General features: G+C 42.3%; 1 protein-coding gene across 1 annotated transcript in view; it reads left to right on the forward strand.

Moving 5' to 3' along the window:
* The window catches only part of LOC140480574 (ATP-binding cassette sub-family A member 13-like), a 282,456-nt gene that overhangs the window by 10,274 nt on the left and 253,894 nt on the right, over positions 1 to 18,288 (forward strand). Inside the window, exons 3-5 of the mRNA XM_072575601.1 lie at positions 10,371 to 10,497; positions 12,105 to 12,241; positions 17,578 to 17,606. Of these exons, the coding sequence (XP_072431702.1) occupies positions 10,371 to 10,497; positions 12,105 to 12,241; positions 17,578 to 17,606 (293 nt within the window). The remainder of the gene's footprint in view (positions 1 to 10,370; positions 10,498 to 12,104; positions 12,242 to 17,577; positions 17,607 to 18,288) is intronic.

An 18,288-nucleotide genomic window follows, 5' to 3' on the forward strand; every position in this document is an offset into this window, starting at 1 on the left:
TGGATTAAGAAGCTTTTTTGCGGTGAGGTTGACGTTTATTAGTTTTGAGTTAAAAATTGTATTGTGTGTTTCCAAAACATTAGCACAATTTTTCCATACTGGCTAACACCAGTCTTAGTGCCCTTTCAATAAATGGTGTGAAAGATTAATTTGGTTTCTCCACGGCTTCAAGGTGTCAATTCCTTGCTGGGCTCAGTTTCATTTTCCCCACGTAGTCATTGTTTAAATATAATGCTTGATATTTATATGACCAAGTTATTTCCTCTCAGGTTAACCTCCAGAACCAAACAGTCAGCCGATCTGGCAGCATCTCATAGAGTCATAGAGATGCACAGCACGGAAACAGACTCTTCAATCCAAACTGTCCACGCCAACCAGATATCCCAACCAAAACTAGTCCCACCTGCCAGCACCCGGCTCATATCCCTCCAAACCCTTCCTATTCATATACCCAAGCAGATGCCTTTTAAATGTTGCAATTGTACTAGCCTCCACCACTTCCTCTGGCAGCTCATTCCATACATGTACCATCCTCTGCACGAAGAATCTACCCCTTAGGTCTCGTTTATATCTTTCCCCTCTCATCCTAAACCTATGCCCTCTATTTCTGGACTTCCCCATCACAGGGAAGAGACTTTGTCTATTTATCCCACCCATGCTCTCCAATGCTGAAGTTGATTTTATAAACCTCGATAAGGTCACCTCTCAGTCTCCGATGCTCCAGGGAAAACAGTCCCAGCCTATTCAACCTCTATGGAGAAACAAAGTTAATGTTTTAAGTTCAGTTTTGCCTCCTGTACTAGTGGATAAAGAAATATAAATAATGGCTCCAAACTTCTGATATAATGATGTTTGAAGAGATAGAGCATTATAGAGCAATGATGGTTTGGTGGGTGGAGTGTGTTGAGAATTCTTGTGAGGAAAAGGACTGAACACTGTTGAAGGGGGTGAATGAAGTGTTAGCATTGCTGAAGTTGAGGAGGGGAGTGAATATTGTCAGTGGGACAAGAATAGGGTGGAACTCTCAATAGGTGAGACAGGGGATGAATATTCTCCTGGATAAGTGGGAATTGTACACTCAGGGTGGTGGGATGTTTGTGATTATTCTTCGGGGTGTTGAAGAGGGAGTGAAACTGGTGTGTAGTTTGGCTGGTTAGAATCATATAATCATACAGGACTGAAATAGGTCTTTCTTTGTACTGGATTAGTGGTGCTGGAAGAGCACAGCAGTTCAGGCAGCATCCAAGGAGCTTCGAAATCAACGTTTCGGGCAAAAGCCCTTCATCAGGAATAAAGGCAGTGAACCTGAAGCGTGGAGAGATAAGCTAGAGGAGGGTGGGGGTGGGGTGAAAGTAGCATAGAGTACAATGGGTGAGTGGGGGAGGGGATGAAGGTGATAGGTCAGGGAGGAGAGGGTGGAGTGGATAGGTGGAAAAGGAGCTAGGCAGGTCGGACAAGTCCGGACAAGTCATGGGGACAGTGCTGAGCTGGAAGTTTAGAACTAGGGTGAAGTGGGAGAAGGGGAAATGAGGAAACTGTTGAAGTCCACATTGATGCCCTGGGGTTGAAGTGTTCCGAGGCGGAAGATGAGGCGTTCTTCCTCCAGGCGTCTGGTGGTGAGGGAGCGGCGGTGAAGGAGGCCCAGGACCTCCATGTCCTCGGCAGAGTGGGAGGGGGAGTTGAAATGTTGGGCCACGGGGCGGTGTGGTTGATTGGTGCGGGTGTCCCGGAGATGTTCCCTAAAGCGCTCTGCTAGGAGGCGCCCAATCTCCCCAATGTAGAGGGGGGGGCGTGGACCTGACCAGGTAGTCACGGAGGGAACGGACTTTGCGGAAGGCGGAAAGGGGTGGGGAGGGAAATATATCCCTGGTGGTGGGGTCTGTTTGGAGGTGGCGGAAATGTCGGCGGATGATGTGGTTTATGCGAAGGTTGGTAGGGTGGAAGGTGAGCACCAGGTGCGTTCTGTCCTTGTTACAGTTGGAGGGGTGGGGTCTGAGGGCGGAGGTGTGGGATGTAGACAAAATGCGTTGGAGGGCATCTTTAACCCCGTGGGAAGGGAAATTGCGGTCTCTAAAGAAGGAGGCCATCTGGTGTGTTCTGTGGTGGAACTGGTCCTCCTGGGCGCAGATCCGGCGGAGGAATTGGAATTACGGGATGGCATTTTTGCAAGCGGTAGGGTGGGAAGAGGTGTAATCCAGGTAGCTGTGGGAGTCGGTGGGTTTGTAAAAAATGTCAGTGTCAAGTTGGTCATTATTAATGGAGCTGGAGAGGTCCAGGAAGGGGAGGGAGGTGTCAGAGATGGTCCAGGTAAATTTAAGGTCAGGGTGGAATGTGTTGGTGATGTTGATGAATTGCTCAACCTCCTCGCGGGAGCACGAGGTGGTGCCAATGCAGTCATCAATGTAGCAGAGGAAGAGGTGGGGAGTGGTGCCGGTGTAATTACGGAAGATCAACTGCTCTACGTAGCCAACAAAGAGACAGGCATAGCTGGGGCCCATACGTGTGCCCATGGCTACCCTTTTGGTCTGGAGGAAGTGGGAGGATTCAAAGGAGAAATTGTTAAGGGTGAGGACCAGTTTGGCCAAACGAATGAGAGTGTCAGTGGAAGGGTACTGTTGGGGACGTATGGAGAGGAAAAAACAGAGGGCTTGGAGGCTCGGGTCATGGCAGATGGAGGTGTAGAGGGATTGGATATCCATGGTGAAGATGAGGCGTTGGGGGCCGGGGAAACGGAAGTCTTGGAGGAGGTGGAGGGTGTGGGTGGTGTCTCGAACGTGTGTGGGGAGTTCCTGGACTAGGGGGGATAGGACAGTGTCGAGGTAGGTAGAGATGAGTTCAGTGGGGCAGGAGCATGCTGAGATAATGGGTCGGCCAGGGTGGTCAGGCTTGTGGATCTTGGGAAGGAGGTAGAACCGGGCAGTGCGGGGTTCCCGGACTATGAGGTTGGAAGCTGTGGGTGGGAGATCTCCTGAGGTAATGAGGTTCTGTATGGTCTGGGAGATGATGGTTTGGTGATGGGGGGTGGGGTCATGGTCGAGGGGGCAGTAGGAAGAGATGTCCTCAAGTTGACTTTTGGCTTCAGCGGTGTAGAGGTCAGTGCGCCAGACTACCACTGCGCCCCCTTTATCCGCTGGCTTGATGGTGAGGTTGGGATTGGAGCAGAGGGATTGGAGGGCTGCGCATTGTGAGGGTGAGAGGTTGGAGTGGGGGAGGGAGGTAGACAGGTTGAGGCGGTTAATGTCCCGGCGGCAGTTGGAAATGAAGAAGTCGAGGGCAGGTAATAGGCCAGCACGGGGTGTCCAGGTGGATGCAGTGTGTTGGAGGTGGGCGAAGGGGTCCTCAAAAGGTGGGCGGGAATCCTGATTGTGAAAGTAAACTTGGAGGCGGAGGCGACGGAAGAATTGTTTGATGTCACGGCGTGTATTAAAATCATTGGTGCGTAGACGGAGGGGGATGAAGGTGAGGACTGATCGTTCGTCCTCAGTGAGGGGGAGGTCTGGGGGGATGGTGAAAACTCGGCAGGGCTGGGAGCTGAGATCTGGTGTGGGTGTGGAGCTGGGAGTGGGGGCGGAACCTGTAACTGGAGTGGGTGTGATGGTGGGGAGAATGGGGGTGGAGTCATGAGCAGGGGTAGTGTTCTCCTCGGGGTTCTGGGGGGTGGGGATAGTGATAAGTGGGGTCTGTGGGGGGCATGTCAGCAGAGTGGCCATGATGGGGGCAGAAGTGACATCATCAATCAGCGTGGGGGTGGCAGCTGCATCAGCCGCATGGCTAATGGCGGAATAGATTCCGAGGCCAGGGGAATCTTCTGGAATGTTTGAGGAGCGCTGGTTACGGAGGTGGGTAGATAAAAGTTTGTTGTACTTAACAGTTTTTGATGTTTGAGATGGAATTGAAATACTGTTTGTTGAGAGTATGAATTCTCCTGAGGATTTAGTACGGAGTGGGTCCTTTGCAATTCTGAGAGAGTGTGGCCCTCAGCTGAGGCAGAGCTCCATGCACTGGAAGACCAATAGGTTTCAAACAGACCAAAGAACATCGTTCACAGAATAATTAACGCTTTTCTCAATATGCGTCTCTGGGCCTGCTCAAGGAGTGGTAGAGTCTGAAACACACTGTCTGGGAGAGTGAAGTCTCACTACCTTTGAAAAGTACTTGGTTTCTTATCCCACTTAACTGCACTAGGCCTCTCGCCTTGAACGTTATGAAATTTCAAAACCTCAACCAAGTACTTTTCAAAGGTAGTGAGGCTTCACTCTCCCAGACTGTGTGTTTCAGACTCTACCACTCCTTGCACGGAGTTGTCAATGCCTGTTGCTGACTGACAACATTCCAAGGTTCAGGACAATGAAAATTTAGGGCAGTTGCCACAAAGGCATAATGAGGAAAAGTCGAAGGCCTGGCTGCAGAGTGAGCAAGGAACTGTAGAACTGTGTTTGCCATGCAATGAATTTAGTAATATTAACAGCAACTGTAAATGTAATGAGTAAGGTACACTATTGGAAGAAAGTGATTTGGTTTGTACCTTAAATAATGTCAACGTTTTCATAGAATTCAGAGTATTGAAACAGGCCATTCAGCCCAACAAGTCCTACTGTCTGAAGAGCATCCCATCCAGACCCATCCCCCTATCCTTTCCCTTGGCTAATGCACCCAATCTCCACCCTGAAAGCTATGGGAAATTTAACATGGCTAATCACCTAATTTGTGCATCTTTCGATGTGAGAGGAAGCCGGAGCACCTGGCGGAAAACTGTGCAAACATGGGGAGAATATATAAACTCAACGCAGGCAGTTGCCAGAGGGTTGGATTGAACCCGAGTCCCTGTTGTTGTGAGGCAGCAGTGCTAACCACTGAGACATTATGCTGCCTTTTGAACTATCATGTTCTGTATTTCTCTAATTTCTGTGAATAAAGATTGTTCACTTGAGGGACTGGTTTTCTGAGGTGCTAATGTTCCTGCTTCCACTCGCTAAAATGTTGATCGTGAGACAGCCCACAATCCTGACAGATAACGCTGGGTGGCCCTCCCAAGTAAAATATTGACAAGAATGGAATGAGAGCCTTAAATGCCCATTGGAAAAACCATTTGATACCTTTCAAAAACCTTCAAATATCTTGTAAAATATCAGAAGAGTTGGTGGCAAGAGGATAGGTGTTGTAAAGACTATAGACTGGATTTTATAAGCTTACCTAACCTTCAAACCTGCCAATGGGCAAGTGTAAAATCCAGCCCATGGGTTTCATGAGCTCTTGGTTTTATTCCACTCCCCAGTGTTGGACGTTTTAAAAAAATTGTTAGATTATTTGCAGAGCGAGCTTGTTTATTTGGAGGGATTTAGTGACCTTTGGGGTGAATTGTGAGCTATTCAGCAGCAATCAACTGTTATAGTAAAGCTTGTAAGTTAATATTATAAAGTTGCTAATGGGTGTGAGCAGAGGGAGCTGAAGAGTTGTGATGGACATGGGATTCGTGAATAGAGTGTTAGAATGCTTAAAGTGGTCAGAAGGTTCAACAACATGCAACGGTTCTTATTAATTCATGGGATGTGGGCTTCATTGTTTGGGCCAGTATTTCAGGCTCATCCCAAGTTGTCCATGAAAAGTTGAGCTGCTTTTTTGAACTGCTGCATTGCATTTGGTGTAAGTAAATTCACAATACCATTAAGGTGAGTGTTATGGACCAGGCTAGACCCCTCAAAACATTTCAAGAGATAACTCAGACCCTAACTTTGCTAGTTGTTTTAAGCAGGTGTCAAGTAGTTATTCCATGAGAGATGCCACTAGTCAAACAATTTAGTTTTAAACAAAACAGAATTTATTTACAAGGTTACTGAATGAAACACAAAAAAAATGAGAATAGAATACAGAATAACTTAACCTATCTGAAAATCCAACAGATTATCCCAATTTAATGTGCTGTTCCCGATACTTGCAACAATCCCCATAAACACCCCTTGTCTCAAAAGTAAAATCAAACACAGGTTCTTGCAGGATAGAAGTCAGAGACAGAGTACCAGCCTGGACCTGAAGCTTCTTTAGGTCCAGAAGTTTCTTCAAAGCTACTGTGCTAAACCAAACCAAGGAAGAGCTGAGCTGGGAGAATTGGCCACTCCCCTTTCATTATACAAGTGTTTTGTTTTTTCAAAAACTTGATAACTTGTTGCCGAAGCAATATCTGTTAGCTATAATTAAACTGGCTCTAAAACTCTTCAACTTAGACTTTTCAGAGTCTGTGTCTTTCACGACCTCTCTGAGAAAATCTCCAGGAGCAACATTACCTTGGTAAAGGAGCAGCTTCATCACATGGGTATTCCAGGATTTTCATGTAGTGATAGTGAAGATCAGCAATATATTTCCATAACATGATGACAAGTGGCTTGGAGGGGAACTAATAGTTAGTGGTGTTTCTATGTATTTGCTGTGATTGTACTTGGTCATGGGTTTGGAAGGAGCTGCCAAAGCAGGGCATTTTGTAGATAATACACATTGCTGCTACTGAGAATCAGTAATCAGGGAAGCCAATGCTTATGCATATGGTATAAATCTGCTTCTTTGTCCTGGATAGTGTTAAGCTTCTTGAGTATTATTGGAGCTGCACCCATCCAGGAAAATGGGGAGTATTCTGTCACACACCTGACTTAAGCCCTTGAAGACTTTCAAAAAGCTTTGGGGATTCGGGAGGTGAGTTACTTGCTGAAAGATTCCTAGCCTCTGACCTACTTTTATAACCATGACGTAGAGGTGTCAGTGTTGGATTGGGGTGGACAGATTCACAGGTCACATAACACCAAGTTCTAGTCCGGCAGGTTTATTTGAAATCACAAATCTTTGTCACCTGATGAAGGAGCAGCACTCCAAAAGTTTGTGGTTTCACATAAACCTGTTGGACTAGAACCTGGTGTCGTGTGACTTCTGAACTACTTTTATAACCACATTATTTGTATAGCTGGTACAGTTTCTGGTCAATGGTAAACTCAGGGTGTTGATTGTGGGGGATCCAGTAATGGTAATACCATTGAATGTCAGAGCTGATTATTGTGTGACATGTGTAGTGTAAATATTATTTGCCACTTGTCAGCCCAAACCTGGATATTATCTAGCCTTTTTTTTGGACGTGGATTGCCTCAGTATTTGAAGAGTGGTGCTAAAGATTGTGCAGTCATCAGATTCCCTACAGTGTAGAAACAGGTCCTTCAGCGCAACAAGTCCACACCGATCCTCCAAAGAGTAACCCACCCAGACTCATTTTCCCTAACTAATGCACCTAACACTATGGACAATTTAGCATAGCTAGTTCACCTGGCCTGCACATCTTTTGGCATGTGGGAAGTAACTGGAGCAACCAGAGGAGACCCATGCAGGCATGGGGAGAATGTGCAAACTCCACACAGGCAGTCGTCCGAGGCAAGATTTGAACCTGGGTCCCTGGTCTACGAGGCACCAGTGCTAACCACTGAGTCACCGTGTCCCCCTTATTATTACTTCTCACATTATGATGAGGGAAGGTGATTGATGAAGCAACTGAAGATGGTTAGGCCAAGGACACTATCTGAGGAACTACTCTGGAGCTGAAATAATTGAACAAAGAACAAAGAACAAAGAACATCAACAGCCCAGGAACAGGCCCTTTGGCCCTCCAAGCCTGAGCCAATCCAAATGTACTGTCTAAGCCTGTTGGTTAATTCCTAAGCATCTGTATTCCTCTGCTCCCCACCTACTCATACATCTGTCCAGACACGTCTTAAATGAATCTACCGTGCCTGCCTCTATCACCTCTGCTGGCAACGCATTCCAAATGTCCACCACCCTCTGTGTGAAGTACTTGCCATGTGTATCCCCCTTAAACTTTCCAACCTCTCACCTTGAAAGCATGACCTCTCATTATTGAATCCTTCACCCTAGGAAAAAGCTTGTCTCTATCCACCCTGTCTATACCCTTCATGATTTTGTAAACCTCAATCAGGTTCCCCCACAATCTCCTTTTTTCTATGAAAATAAACCTAACCTACTCAACCTTCTCTTCATAGGTAGCACCTTGTATACCAGGCAACATCCTCGTAAACCTTCTCTGCACCTTCTCCAAAGTGTCCACATCTTTCTGGTAATGTGACGACCAGAACTGTACACAGTATTCTCAATGCGGCCAAACCAATGTCTTGTACAATGTTAACATGACTTGCCAGCTCTTATACTCAATACCCCATCCAATGAATACATGCATACTATATGTCTTCTTGACCACTCTATCCACTTGTGCAGCAACCTTCAGGGTACAATGGGCCTGCACTCCCAGATCTCTCTGCTCATCAACTTTTCCTAAGGCTCTTCCATTCATTGTATAATTCGCTCTAGAATTAGACTTGCCTAAATGCATCACCTCACATTTGTCTGGATTGAAAGTTATCTGCCACTTTTCTGCCCAACGTTTCAGTCCCTTATGCTTTCTGCTACTCCACCAATCTTTATGTCATCTGCAAACTTGCTGATCATACCACTAGTGCCCCCTTCCAGATCATTTATGTATATCATAAACAACAGTGGCCCCAACACTGATCCCTGTGGAACACCACTGGTCACCTTTCTCCATTTCAAGAAACTCCCTTCAACTACTACTACTCTGTCTCCTCTTACTCAACCAGTTCTTTATCCACCTCGCTAGAATACCCTGCACACCATATGACTTCACTTTCTTCTGTAGTCTACAATGGGGAACCTTATCAAATGCCTCAGTAAAGTCCATGTATATGACATCAACAGCCCTTCCTTCATCTAACAACTTGGTCACTTACTCAAAGAACACTATTAAGTTGGTAAGGCACGATCTCCCCCACATAAAACCATGTTGCCTATCACTGATAAGCTCATTCTTTTCTAAATATAAATAGATCCTATCTCTCAATACCCTCTCCAGCAACTTCCCCACCACCAACATCGGGCTCACTGGTCTGTAGTTACCCGGAATATCCCTACTACCCTTCTTGTACAGGGGAACAACATGAGCAACCTTCCAGTCCTCCGGCATCTCACCTGTATTTAAGGATGCCACAAAGATATCTGTCAGGGCTCCAGCAATTTCCTCTCTTGCCTCCCTCAGCAACCTGGGATAGATCCCATCCAGTCCTGGGGATTTGTCCCCCTTAATAACCTCTAGCATACTCAACAACCTCAACCATCTTTCTTTGTCTTAGATATGACTCCAACCAGGAGAGGGTTCTCCCCCATTCTCCTTTACTATAGTTTTGTGAGAGCTCTTTGATGCCATACTTGGTCAAATGAACCATCACTGAGGTTCAGCTCTTGTGTCCATACGTGAACCAAGACGATGGGGCATTGGGTGAGGATTTCTTTTCGACTCTGTTACTGATTTGATAGTACTGCTGCAGATATATTGAAGGTCCGACTGGAAGTCCTAAAGCCAATCCAAAATTGGCTTGGTTAACACTAGTTGGTTGAGCCACTAGCACTTGACAGACCTCCACAGAAATCATCCAATATTTAAAAATTGCATTTTAGGTTGTTTGCCTTACAGGGTGAGGATGATGACCAAGCAGCATACAGGCAGGCTTGTCACACGTATCTTGGAATTGTGTAAACCATTCTTGGCTACTAGTTTGAAAAGGATGTTTCATGAAACTGTATCAAAAGAAAATGCATTTTGGTTGCTGTTGCTGCTTAGGCGACAGTGCTGCTGAGCAGAGAGTGAAGAATTCCAGTTGAAGCAAATTTGGTTACTGCCTATTGTGTTTCACTATAAAATGTGAAGAATAGGTCATGTCTGACTAATGTAGTTTCTACATTGTTAGAATCTACTATTTCTGGGAAGTAAAGCATGTATGATGTAACAATGAAAGTCCCTCAACTATGCTTCCAGAATCTAAGTTCAGTTTTATATCAAAAGAGTTTGTTCAGTGAACATGGCATTTTTGTTTGACTTGTTAGCTATCCAATTAAGCATGAAGTTGCTAATTAATTGTCCACAGTTTTACACCATGGATCTAGATCCACTGAGAACAGGACTGAGACCATCAAACTGAATGTCCTGTGTGACTTTTATTTCCTTGATGCAAATTAAAAATGATTACTCATTGTATCAGCCAAGCATCTTCCTCTGACCTTATAATAAAAAGGATAAGGGTAGATGAATATTAAATAAATAATACATTTATTATATTTTTATGCTTTTATTTTATTATCTTGGATTAAATATAAAAATGATTGTGTTAGAAGAAAAATTAAAACAGATAGAAATATGAAGCAGTAATATGATTTTTTTCAAAATTATGGAAATTTCATTTGCTGAATTAGATTTAATGCATAAATAAGCTTTTCATGCCTTAATCTAACGTAATTTCCTCCTTTACGTTTAGGTTTTTTGCAGCCTCGTACTTTGCCCAGTGGAGGACTTTTTCCTTTCGTTCAGAGCCTTTTTTGTGATATTGACTCTCAGTGTCATGGCACGGAGTTCACAAGATCAGAGAACATGGCCCGTTCCAGGTACCAGATTCCAACATATCTTTGTGTATCCAAGAAGAAAGAAACTTAAATAAGACTCACTATAACTAAATAATCTGTTTAAAGACACATTTGGCTTTACGAAATCAGAGGTGTAGAGGAATTTAGAAAATGAGATTTCTTCAGGTGTTGTCCAACTTGCTTGCTGGAAGGAGAAAAGGATATGAGGGCTTGTGTTGGAGGACAAAATTATAAGCCAGAGGAAAGATTAGAAGCTCAAGCACAGGAAGGTTGAATTGGTCAGTGTAGGATTGGAGGTTTTGTGTGTTACAATTCAGATAGCCTGGCAGTGAACGGTCAAACTGGAGACAGTTTGTTATTCACTTGCAAACCTTTATTCCGAGAGGCATATGTTACAGACATGCATCTCAGATCTGACAACCACATTTTCAGTTTATTCTTATCATTTAGAGAACAGTGCATTCCCAGTTAATGCCCACTGGGATTAAACTTCTAATTAGCATACAATTCATATTCTGGAGGAGTTTAGAAAATATAAAGTAGATGGGAAGGATCAGGCTCCTGTCAGATTATATGAGTTGGTGAAGCAGGTAACCTAACTCCAGCATATAATTGCCATATAATTCACCTTGTGAATCCAGCAGACCTCATCCCTTTAACCGCTGGATCTCCAGAGACCTGAGAACTTGGCTGACCAGGGTTGAATTTAACATGGTGATTATGTGGAAGTCATAATATTTAATTCCAGCTGTTCTCCCGTGGCTGGGTTTGTTGTCTGCCCTTGTCCTGTTTCTATTCAAACTTGAATTAGGTGAGTTAGAGTGGGATTCAGACTTTTGATATTTTACTATCCAGTTAAACCATTTTCCCCAACAATTCTCTTTGACAGCATTTTGTGTTGTTGGGTCCAAACATTTAATGAATGCTATTTGAAGTTAGGACCAAGAATAAGTAGGACCACAAAGTATTTGATTTCTATAATCCTGATTGAAATATATCCCATCAAAATTGGGAATTTGCTGTGCAGGATTCTGATTTAAATCATGCTCAACATCCAATATAATTAGAAAAGTAAGATGCAGCCAGTCTGGTGACGTATGTTTCTCCGATGACAGCATTGCCACAGTCACTTAATTCAAATCTTAATTTAGATTCGGGAGAACGTGGAAATGGGAGGAACCCATTCAGCCCCTTTAATATGGTCGAAAAGTGTGGTGCTGGAAAAGCACAACAGGTCAGGCAGCATCTGAGGAGCAGGAGAATTGATGTTTCAAGCATGAGCTCTTCATCAAGAATTCTTGATGAAAATCCTTCATCAGGTCAGACAACATCTGTGGACAAAAAGCAGAGTTAATGTTTCAGGTCCAGTTACCCTTCTTCAGAATGGAGATGAAGTGCCTGTATTGAGAGAAGATTCTATGATGCTCCACTGAGCAAGAGAACATAAACACACACAGATGACTCTATAATTTACAGATTTGGTCTGTGGCATTTTCATTGTATTCTACCTTTTAATAGAGCACAGATTTTCCCAGACTGATATACTTGCAAGATTCAATATTACCTACTAATGTTTGGTTCATGCCATTTACAAAATGAAAATCTAACCTGTATTTGTGTTGTTGCAGGTCATTGCTGGGCCCCACAGACGACAGTGGGGTCGACATCCTATCATTGTTAGAAGATCTTGGAGAGGAAGTCAATGAAACCTTGCAAAAAGCATCTACTTTACAAAGCAATTTAAATGAATTATTTGGAAATTTGGGTAATATTGTGATACAAGTGATAATGTTTTACATCAGTTCATACATTGTAAAAATTTCAAGTATAATTAGTGTTGTGGAATTGCTGTAATCAGATGCTTGTAGTCTTTGCTTTGTAGGGGCTCATAATATTCTGTTTTGGAGTCTTTACCTTTTATTGCACAATGAAACTGATGGGCTAGGGAAAGCTGTTAGAAAGATTCACTCTGGAAGTAAAGGAAGTGAATGGAACAAGATGGCAGAAATGGCCAAGCGAATGAAAGCCCTGACCATGGTGCACCAAGCATGTTTGAAAGTGAGGGCAGTAACCAAATGCTAATGCATTTTCGGAAAAGATTGGATGACTTGGAAGATGTGTTGCACTCATCTTAGAAGAGAAAGAACTGCAAGAAATTGCAAGGGTCCAGTATATATTTCAAAACTACAATGTGACAGAAAATCTTCAAATGTCTTTTAGATTCCAAACATTTCCAATTTGTTGCAGGTCTGAGTCTCTCCAAACCAAGAAGTCTTTTATCTATGAAATCTGTCAAGAACTGATTAAAACAATATTTTCTAATGTGGAGAGAATTCATGTGCAGAAAAGTCAAAGTTCATTAAATAGCTGAAGATCAAAGTGAAAAAGACAACGTAAATGAAAATTAATTCATGGAGGATTTCAGTAGAACCTTCCATGTTTGATCATCCCCCAGTAACCAATTTAATGTAGGCGAAATTTAATGTAGGTCCTGCAGATTTTGCCTGTCAGCTGGACACTGGTGTGAACCCCGAGTCAAGTTCTTTGGGACAGCCATTCGAATTAACTGTTAGCGAATTCATCGAAATCATTTTTTGGTACAAAGGATCACTGGGTGGAAACCTTTCACCCTTGTGAGCCGATACTGAAAATAGTCTGGCAGCTGTGCATTGGGCCATAGCTGTATAATAGTGAAATGAGTTTTTGTGGGGTGGGTTTACAGGTGAACTGGGACAGCAGCAAGGCCAGAGCTTAGTGCTCAGTACTCAGTAGACCCATCCCCATTCGTAATGTTGTGTCTGTCTGTGGGATCTCACTTTGGAAGTCTGCAAGCTACCATGATTGGATTTATGAACATAGGCCCCTTAGTAAATGAATCTGGGAAGATAGTTATGGGGAACAAGAAAATAACAAAGGAGTTAAACAGATATTTTGCATCTGTCCTTACAATGGAAGATAATTTGAAAGTCTCATTACTACTACGGAGTACTGCAGAGGAATTAAGATTTAAGATTGAAATGAGGAGGAATATATTCTCTCTGAGGGTTGAGAGCCTTTGGAACTCCTTGCTACAGAGAGCTGTGGGGGCAGATTTTTTGTGTAATTTTAAGGCTGACATAGATTTGTAATCAGTAGGGGAATCAAGGGTTACAGGTAAAATGCAGGACAGTGGATGTAGGGAATGTTGGATCACCCATGATCCTACTGAATGGCAGAGCAGGTTTGAGGGCCTGAATGGCCTACTCCTGTTCCTATTTTGTGTGATTAAGAAATAATCAGATTTGCTTCTTGGCCTTGTTGTAAGGTGAATATTAATTCCTCAGTTAGGGGCCTCAACAAACGATAAACACAGGGCATTAATTTCTGCTCAGGATCTCATGGTGAATCTATTAGCTAATTCTTTAAAGTTCTGATGCAGTGGTCCAGTGAAACTCAGTGTAAGTTGGAAGAACAGCACCTCACTTTACACTGGGAACCTTACAGCCTTCTGGACTTGATATCAAGTTCAGCGATTTCAGGGCTTGAGCAGCATTCCACATGCTTTCCCCTAGGAGAAAGTGAGGACTACAGATGCTAGAGATAAAGTTGAGAGTGTGGTGCTGGAAAAGCCTAGCAGATCAGGCAGCATTTGCGGAGCAGGAGAATCAATGTTTCAGGCATAAGCCCTTCCTCAGGCATGAGGCATTACTGATGAAAGTCTTATGCCTGAAACATTGATTCTCCTGCTCTTCAAATGCTGCCTGACCTGCTGTGCTGTTCCAGCACCGCACTCTCAACTTGCTTTCCCCCACCACCACACACCAGGTCTTGGCATTGCATGGGCTACCACTACACACTACACATGGTCAGCCACTAATAGTCCCCATTAACAGCAAGTCATTCCACTAGCTTGACCTTTATCCACTTCTTTGTCTGTCCAACTGTTTATCTCTGTTTTTGGGCTGTATCTCCACTTATCATTTACTCCACCACCCTGCCCCGACCATATCATCTGTACAAAAACTATCCTTTTTCTTATATCATCATGACTATATCTCATTTTTAGTCTCATGTCAATCTCAGATTAACAGCTGGCAATTTAGAGCTCAGAGGCAAGTAGAGAATGGGCCTACTCAAAAACTTAATGTTGAAGTGATCAAAAGGGGACAGTATCTTCTAGTTGCCAATCTGCTCAATCATGTTCTCTTCTCACCACCTCCACATGTCGTATAGAGAGGGAAATAGCCTGCACTTTACATTTAGCACCTACAAAATGAGTCAAATTTACACTTGGGTGTGCAATATGAGAATGTTATGAAAATGCTAAAGAATTCCTTACATTAAACATTATTGTCCATAATGTTGATGCAGGCTAACATCTAAGAAAGTAGCTAATAGATGATTCAAAGGTTACATTTTACATAATAGAATTCCATGTTGAAAGTGCATTTTCTAAATTTGGTAACAAGTTCAGTGGGCCCTCCAAATCTTTCTATTCGAGTATTGCCAAACAAGTACGGATTTTATTGAAGCCATTTCCTTTCAGGACACTTATAAGAATGGGGAGCAAGGTAATGGGGAGCGATATTTTATATTTTTGAGGAAAGAGTGCTGAGTGGTTCACAAGTGGACACCAATTGATAGAGAACTAAATAAAGGATGAAAGTTAACTGCTGAACTATCGAAAATTGTCAGTTTGGCTTGAAGTGTGCTGCATTAGCAGTCACTGGAAGCTGACTGTTCATCATTGGAACCTTGTTCTATATAAATATGTTCTACTTAACCTATTCAGAGATATTATTAGGTAATCTAAACTAATCTAAACCTCAGGAGCAGATGTGAGTTGAACCCAGATCTCCTGGCTCCATGGTAGGGAGTGCCACTGTGCCATTGTTCTGTGATTTATTTTCTAATCGACTTGTTCAGGGAAGTTATTCCACATCTCTGGAGCAGGTGAGACTTGAACCCGGGCCTCCTGGCTCAGAAGTAGGAACACTGTCACTGCAGCACAAGAGGGCTAAGAAGTCGACTCTGGTGGGACACCTTTCTGTGTAGAAAGGATATGTACACAAATTGCACCTGTTTCAACTTAACAAAACAGGCATTAACTATTCTCTGGTTCATTCGCAAAGCCAATGCTTGAGAGCTAGATTGTCTGATTTACACTTAAATAAGCAAGCAGATAACTGTCAATTAGCATCTAGCAGCCAAAATCTATATGGTTATGCCTGTACAAATCAGAAACCATTTACCAACCAATTAGCACTTTCTTTCTTGCCTTATAAAGTGTTGTTCCCTTTACGCCGGCATTCTTGAAGATGTGCTGATGAATGCATGACAAAAAGCTTCGATAAAATATGAGCTCTTTTCAGTAATATTCTTAGTTCAAACATGGGTGAACAGCTGAATTTCAAAGGTGTGACAGTGACAGTTCCTGACATTAAAACCAAATTTGAATGTAGCTTTAAGGGGCCCTAGCAAAACTGAGGCTAATGGGAATTAGTGAAAGCTCCCCACTGGTTGGAGCCATATGGGAAGCTGGTTGTGGTTGTTGAATGTCAGTATTCTGAGCTCTAAGACATCTCTGCAGGAGTTCCTCTTGGTAATATCTTATGCCCAACCATCTTCAGCTCCCTTTATCAATGAGCTTCTCTCTATCATCTATCAGAAATGGAATTGTTCACTGATGATCATACAATGTTCAGCATCATTCGAAACTCCTCATATACTGAAACAGTCCCTGTTCAAATGTAACAAGATCTGGACAATATCCAGTGTTGGACTGGAAAGAGGAAATTAACACTCATGCCACACAAACACCCAACAATGACCATCCCCAGTCAGAGACAATTTAACCACTGCCCCGTGACATTCAGTGGTGTACCATCACTGAATTCCCCCATTATTAATATCCTGGTGGTTACCATTGAGCAGAAACTCAACTGGATTTATCATATAAGTACAATGGCCACAAGAGGAGGTATAGGTTAAAAATACCATACAAGTAACTCCCCTCTTGACTCCCCAAAGCCTATCTACAATATACAAGGCACAAATCAGGAATGTGATGGAATACTGTCCACCTTTCTGGATAACTGTAGCTCCAACAACATTCAAGAAACTTGCCACCATCCAGGACAAGGCAGTTCACTTAATTGACGCTGCACCCACATTCATCCATTCCTTCCACCTCCACTAGCAGCAATGTTCTACCTACAAGATGCATGGCAGAAATTCACCAAGTCATGTAGTTCAAATGAGACTATATTTTATGTTCATTTATTTGCATAAAATCCCTGTCAGCTTCCTTCTCAATTGACTCAAATCTTCAATTTTTTATCTGGTTCTTTAAATAGCTTGGATTATTCAAATAAGAGTCAATCTGGACTTTCACAATAAATAGATCAGTTTGCTACTTCAGATGATAATGTTTTTGTAAAAGATAAGTACATATGAAATTGTTGATGATAAAACTAGAATTTAGCATAGGAATTGGTAACTACATATTTTCTATTCATCAACTTTCTAAATTTCAACATTTGCTAAACATAAGAGGCAGAAGTGAAGGAAATACCCAAGCACTATCTGTTGTGTGGAAACAGTATTCACATCTTTAGCTGTGATCCTGCAGTAGAAGCCCTTTTGTATTACTGTTTTGCTTTGTGCTTTAAGTAAATATTGCATCTCTTATTTAATGTCTTCATTTATTATTTAATGAATTGTTTCAGAGGCATAGTTTGTAGGAAGTTCTAATATTGGTGTTGCTTTCCTAATTTTGCAGATGAGGAAAATCTTGTGAATGCATGAGATAATTGCACTAGTTAAAGATTTCTGAAGAAATACTTTTTCTCTGTTTTCCAGTGTAATCTATTAAACCCTTATCCAGATACGGGGTCAGTTAAGGCACTCTTTAAGCTCCAAAGAGCCAAGACATGTCTGACAGTAAAATAAAGAAATTAAAATATTATATAATAACAAAGACAAAAGCATGACATGGAGTTCCATGTTGATTTATATTCATATCTCATGCAATCAATCAAATTTTCTTAACCTTTCCCCCAAATGTTTTTTTTGCAATTAAATTATAAACTTCTGCCTGACATGTCCTGTTTTCTTCTTCAGATGATTCTGGAGAACTTGGATTTGCCATGGTAAGTGATTAAATCAATGTATTACATGAAAAACCTTTCAGAGAAGATGCATGTTATCCTATCCAATGTATCCATTCCTCAATAAGACTAAAATATGCTAAATAGAATATTATTGCTAAGCCAAACTATCCACTTAACCTACCACTGGGGAAAACATTTAACTGAATAAGATAAAGCATTAACAGGTCTCTTCATTGGTTCAGTTGGCAGCTGAGGATTGATTCAGGGTTGACCTTAAAATTGCTGGATTATAGACAGAAATGTATGAACTTCTTTCTATTGATGTTTACTGATGAGTGAGCTCCCGGCTTCTAGCTTCAAACTAAACACTTCCAGGAGAGACAGAAGGGAAAAAAGTATGGAAGAATACAATTTTAAACAGCAACAATAATAGGATTGGGAGTAGTAGGGTTACCAATGAAAATTATATTTATATAAAAAGATTTCTTTAGAATTTTGTCTATCCCATTAAGATAGTAAGGGCATGAATAGTGTCAGAAAATGCAATGTTGGTGATTGATTCTCAAACATATATGTTCATTGAAATGAAAAATGCACTGAAAATGAAAAAAATAGTATTAATAAGTGAAGAGGGTAATCAGTAGAGTCAACACCTTTGCCATGTTGTGTTGCTCAAAATGATTAGATCAGTACAACTTTTAGTTGAATCTTTAACATGACT

Source organism: Chiloscyllium punctatum, chromosome 8, assembly GCF_047496795.1.
Source record: "Chiloscyllium punctatum isolate Juve2018m chromosome 8, sChiPun1.3, whole genome shotgun sequence".
Taxonomy (NCBI): Eukaryota; Metazoa; Chordata; class Chondrichthyes; order Orectolobiformes; family Hemiscylliidae; genus Chiloscyllium; species Chiloscyllium punctatum.